The 6,211-nt window shown below is 35.2% G+C and overlaps 1 protein-coding gene across 1 annotated transcript; it reads left to right on the top strand.

Moving 5' to 3' along the window:
* Positions 1 to 1,638: 1,638 nt before the first annotated feature.
* LOC110109753 (receptor-like protein EIX2) lies at positions 1,639 to 4,843 on the top strand. Its single transcript, XM_020840948.2, has one exon. The coding sequence runs from the start codon at positions 1,703 to 1,705 to the stop codon at positions 4,841 to 4,843; it is 3,141 nt and encodes a 1,046-aa protein (XP_020696607.2). The 5' UTR covers positions 1,639 to 1,702.
* The last annotated feature ends 1,368 nt before the right edge of the window (positions 4,844 to 6,211 follow it).

The following is a 6,211-nucleotide window of genomic DNA, read 5'->3' as shown; positions in this document are numbered from 1 at the left end:
AATAATTTCCCTAATCTGCTGAATAAATAATAGGTAATCAGTCAAGAAAGCTAATAAAAAAATTATATAAAAAAAAAGCAGTCAAGAAAGCAGCCACTACAAGCCATCATTAAACATAAAAGAAACTTTCTCACTGGCCACCGAGAATGCTATCATAGCAGATACAATGCTGCTAAGGCCGAATAGACTATTACTTCTATATCAGCACTTATGATGGGCAGCAACAAGATTTCAATAAGCAATGCAGTGGGTACCACCACTACTATCTACCAAACTTACACTACAAGCTACAGTTTTGTTTGAGACAACTTTTATATTGCTTCTAAAAGCAGCTTTATAATACAAGAATTTTAATTTATGAATTTTAATTTAAAAAGCAATAAGATAATTGTCCCAAACGAAGCCTAAATTTATTTAGTATTTAATGTTGTAGGTTCTTTGTGACACCTAATGCAATATCTGGTTTCTACAACTTGGTCATTCTTATCTTCTTCCAATAATTGAAAGATATTTCATGTTGCTGAGCACCTCATGGACTAGTAACAAATAGGGGTGTCAAATGTGAGTTACGGGTTCAACTCCAAAATGGCCCCTACACTAGTTGATCCAACTCGAACCTGACCAGGTTTGGAAATTGATTCATTTTCCCCAACCCGAACCCGACCCGGTTCGTGTTCGGTTCAACCCGACCAGACTCGTAATCAATCGATTCGACACAAACTTTCTTCCGTTCGTGCGCTTATTCAGCCAAATCCCGTAAATCCAATTTTTGTTTTGCACTTATTCAACCAAATCTCGTAAATCCATCCTCCGTTTGCGCGCTAATTCAGCCAAATCTTTTAAATTTGCCGTCAGCTCGTGCGCTTATTCAGCCTAATCCTATAAATCTGTCATCCGTTCGCGGCTTAGTGAGGCAAATCCTGTCCGTTCGCACGCTTATTCAGCCAAATCTCGCAAATCCTCCGGCGGAGCACGACAAGCACTACAGTGCCAACAGCGGGTTCAGTCCATATGAGAAGCGACTCACCCGAGCGAGACGAGCAGCCAGGTTTCCGGGTCAAACCCGAGTTGGTTTCAGGTTTTCAGGTCACCCAAACCCAACCCTTATTATATTCCGTTTTAGATCTACTCATTGAAAAAAAAAACTATTACAATATTGGGAGCATCCAATAACACCTTAGATTAATAAAGTTTAATATAGTACTTTATAATTTATAGATCCATTATATGTTTCAAAAGGCTTTGTTTTGGATGGCTTTCTGATTATTTTTTAAAATGATTTTTTAATTTTTGTACTAAAAAGCTGCTTTAAGAAGCAGTAAGAAAGCTATTACAAACAAACCCTAAATTAACAAATTAATATACACGATAATACCAAAACTGCTAGTTTTTAAATGTTTCCAAGTCATTCCACCCTCATCATAAATTGTTCTTCCACTATCTCCTTAAAGCCAACTGAAAGATTAAAAAGTAACCACCCTTGAATTTAATCTACCTTTACTTCACATCATATCTTTAGCTAATGGGAATATATGATTGTATATTAAGATTTTAAGCCACCATTTTTGACAAATTCTACGCTGTTTTAAACCAAAAGCAATGGCTCACTTCACTAAACAAACAATATAAAAAGAATGCTTTTGTGCTTTTAACTTATATAAGCACTTAAATCTTCACATCTTCCATACTTGCAACTGCTGCCATGAAGTCCTCAAAGCTTTTTGCTTTCTTTTGTTGTTTGATTCAAGCTTATTTCTTATGTTCTGAGATTGTTTTTGGCTGTTTTGTTGTTGAACGAAGGGCCCTTCTTCAGTTTAGAAAGAGTCTCAATGATCCAGAAGGCCGGCTTTCTTCATGGCGAGGAAGTGAATGCTGTTCATGGAGAGGAATAAGATGTGATAACCATACTGGTTTAGTTACTTTCATAAAGCTTCGCAATCCATATCCAGATATTGATAGTTTTGTGAAGTTTCGATCTCATGGCTTTTGGAACTTGAGTGGAAAAATAGATTCTTCTTTGCTCCAGCTGAAGTCGCTTGAACAATTAGATTTGAGCTACAATACATTTGGAGGCATTCCAATCCCTCATTTCTTTGGTTCTTTGAAGAAGTTAAGATACTTAAACCTATCTAGAGCTGGATTCTCTGGCACTGTGCCCGCTCATTTAGGAAACTTATCAAGGTTGCAGTATCTTGATCTTTCTTCAAGCTTTGAGTATCTTGATCTTTCTTCAAGTTTCCCCCCCTTAGTTGTGCATGATTTTCATTGGGTATCCGGTCTTTCTTCTTTGAAGTTCCTCTCAATGAACTTTATTAATATTTCAATGGCTGAAACGGGATTATTTCAACAACTAAACAGGCTATCTTCCTTGAGAGAATTGCATATGCGAGGCTGTGGAGTGGCAGGACTTGTTCAGAACCTTCCTTTCATTAATCTCACTTCTCTACAAGTCATGGATCTCTCTCTTAATAGCTTCAATTCTTTGATCCCCAAATGGTTTGCTAACTTAAGTAGCTTAGTTCATTTAGATTTGATAAATGCATCTTTTTATGGTCCAATCCTTGAGATATTTAGAATTTCTAGCTTAAAGTTTATTGCACTATCAGCGAACAATAATCTCACACTTGACATTTCTGAGCTTCTTGGTGGAAACTGGAGGCAAATAGAGTACATTCTATTAGCAGAAAATGGAGTGCAAGGATTTCTTTCTGATTCTATTGGGAACCTCACTTCACTTGTAGAGCTTGATCTCTTTGATAATAGCATTGAAGGTGGGATCCCAAGCTCTATGGGAAAGATTTGCAACTTGGAAGGTTTGAGTTTAGATATTAATAAGCTGACTCTTACACTTCCTAAGTCTCTGGAAGTCGAAGGATGTTTGTCAGATAAACCTCTGCAAAATTTATATTATTTCAGCATGAATACAAATGGAATTGGAGGTACTTTACCAGAATGGCTGGGAGAGCTCCAAAATCTCAGTGTCCTGGATCTTTCTTATAACATGATTACAGGTCTCATCCCACCATCTCTTGGAGATTTGTCGCATCTCACTCAACTTGACCTCGATGGAAATCAACTTAATGGTACTCTTCCATTAACTCTAGGATATCTTTCCAAACTAGAATTCTTTGGTGTTTCTTCAAACCAATTAACTGGAATATTAAATGAGGAGCACTTCTTGAAGTTGAGCAGTTTGAAAATCTTATTGATTTCTTCAAATTCTTTAACCATTAAGTTTAGCTCAAGCTGGGTTCCTCCATTTCAGATTCAAAATCTAGCAATGGGTTCATGTCAGTTGGGTTCTCAGTTTCCTTCCTGGATTAAAACCCAGAGGGAACTTCAATTCTTTGACATCTCCAATAGTTCAATCTCTGGCAAGATACCAAATTGGTTTTGGGAGGATCTTTCTTCAAATCTCTCTCTTTTAAACATTTCATTTAATAAGTTTGAAGGTCGGATACCAGATCCCATGAAAATTTCTCCCCTTGCTGATGTGGATATGAGAAATAACCTTTTCAGTGGGTCAATTCCAATGCCCTCAACTCAAGTTGAGCTACTTGACTTCTCTTGCAATCAATTTTCTGGTACCATTCCTTCCAACTTTGGCCAATTGCAACCTTACATCATCCACCTCTCCCTCGCCTATAACAATTTATCTGGAACAATTCCTTCTTCAATTGGATATCTTCAGGAGCTCCAAATCATAAATCTTTCAAACAATTTTTTAATAGGATCAATCCCTTCAAGTTTGAAGAATTGTTCTCACCTCAATGCTCTTGTTCTTGAACACAACAATCTCTCAGGACAAATTCCTCGTTCTCTTGGGAAACTTGTATTGCTGCAAACTCTACACCTCAGCAACAATGACCTATCAGGTTCGATCCCTCAATCCCTGCAAAATTGCACCAAGCTGGAGACACTCGACCTAGGAAACAACAATCTCAATGAATCAATTCCAGCTTGGTTAGGCGAGAGACTCCCAGCACTTCGCATTCTTCGATTGAGATCAAACAAGTTCACAGGTCAAATACCCTTTCAGCTTTCTAATCTCAAATCCTTGCAAGTGCTTGATCTTGCCAACAATCACCTTTTCGGGACAATTCCTCGTAGCTTTGGAGCCTTTAAAGCCCTGAATAGTCCATTGAAAGTAAACACTTATCTTCGATATGGCCATTACAAAGGAACTTACTATGAAGAAAACATATCAATTTATGTAAACAACAGACAACAAATATACACCAAGACTCTCTCACTTATGGCCAGTATTGATCTATCAGGAAACAAACTGTCAGGTGAATTCCCAGAAACTTTGACAAATCTCTCTGGTGTGATTATTTTGGACCTTTCTAATAATAATTTAACAGGAAAGATCCCACAAAATATTGATAGCATGAAAGAACTCGAGTATTTTGATCTTTCAAACAATCACTTTTTTGGTGAGATTCCTATCACTATGTCATCCCTTATGTTCCTAAGCAATCTCAAGTTATCAAACAACAATTTTTCTGGAGTGATACCAAATGGTGGTCAGCTAACAACATTCAGTTCATCTGCATTTTATGGCAATAAATTTCTTTGTGGTCTACCACTCGACGTGTTGTGCAAGGAAAATAATGTTGATTTCAACGATACATCAAATAACAATGGTTATGATAACAACGAAAAGGAATTTGTAGATGAGTGGTTTTACCTAAGTGCTGGCCTTGGATATGCTGCAGGACTATTGGAAATTGTTGCAATAGCTTTTATAAAAAAGCCATGGTCTAATGCTGAATTTATAGATTGGTTGGTTGTGCCTAGGAAACAAAAAAGGCTGAGCAAGAATACTTCTGTACAAAAGTAGATAGAATTCAGTGATAATTAAAATTGCATGTCATTTTGGTAGATTTTGTTCAATATATACATCTATTTTATTTGCAACAACTATATTTCTTTCATATATTAAGATACCCATGCCAATTTTTGTTTATGTTTGATATAACAAATGTTACAAGTCATTGTGGACCTACGGGTATTGGGTTGCTAGTATTTCTTCTACCTCTTGTTTCAAGTTTTTTCAAAATAAAAACGTATACCTTTAAAGTCCAAACAACCTTTTCTTCTCCTTATCCATTATCCAATATGATTTCGAGGGTTTGCAATGCATGCAATTTTTCTTGGATTTCATAGTTTGTTGGTATTCTTATGGATTTTGACCATTGTGATTTTGTTTTGGGGAGAAAATTGATTGTCTAGAATTAGAAAAATGTCAGTTTTGAAAAATTATGAATTTATTAAATTTTATCATTTGATTGGATGAATTAAAAATTAATATTTAATTGAAACTATATAAACACCTTCAAATTTCTACCCAAAGAATTAAACACTGATGATTTGCATTATTGGATTTTTTTAAAATGATCAATTGTTCCAGAGTTTACTGAAACCTTTTGCCTTTTCCCCCTTACATTTCATTTTGTGATTTTACCCTAGCAACACTAACTTTTGTTTGGAGAGATTAAAGAAAAATCTCTACCTTAGAAGAGTGCTTATAAAATTAGGTCGGGTTCGGGTTTACCCGAAAACTTGAAATCAACCCATTTTTAATTGATTTATGAGGGTTTTAAAATTTTTTATAAAATAAGTAAATGTTATTTCCAAAAATTAATAAACCATGTTGCCCAAACTAAATTAAGTTTGGTTTATTTTAAATTGATTGAAGTAATCTTACCTTAATTCGATTTAGTCGAAGACATTTCTTGACTATATATATATAACACATGTGCTTGGACAAGTGGGACAAGAAAACTTTATAAAATAAAATAAAATAAAATATTTTTAATAAAACATAAAAGAAGCGGGTCGGGTTCGGGTCAGATTAAAAAGTGCCTAAACAGTTCGTATTAAAAAGTGCGCAAATGGGTCGGATTAAAAAGTGTTGGGTTAGATTCGAGTTCAACCTGAACAAGACCAGAAACCTACTTTTAACAACCCTACCTACTTAATCTCCATAACTCATGCAATTCCGCGTATTGGGGTATATAATAACCACTTATCTGCCATTTTTTATCTCTAAAATAATTTTCCTTATCTGCTAAAAAAGTTTTAGGAAAGCAGTCAAGAAAGCTAATAAAAAAAATAAAAAAAAAGTAGTGAAGAAAGCAGTGGAAGATAATGTTATAAAAATTAACAGAATTGGAGATAGAATTATAGTTTTAAAAATTATTGTTGA

Source organism: Dendrobium catenatum, unplaced genomic scaffold, assembly GCF_001605985.2.
Source record: "Dendrobium catenatum unplaced genomic scaffold, ASM160598v2 fragScaff_scaffold_920, whole genome shotgun sequence".
Lineage (NCBI taxonomy): Eukaryota > Viridiplantae > Streptophyta > Magnoliopsida > Asparagales > Orchidaceae > Dendrobium > Dendrobium catenatum.
Note: the sequence above shows the minus strand (reverse complement) of the source record. Positions and strands in the feature narration are given on the sequence as shown.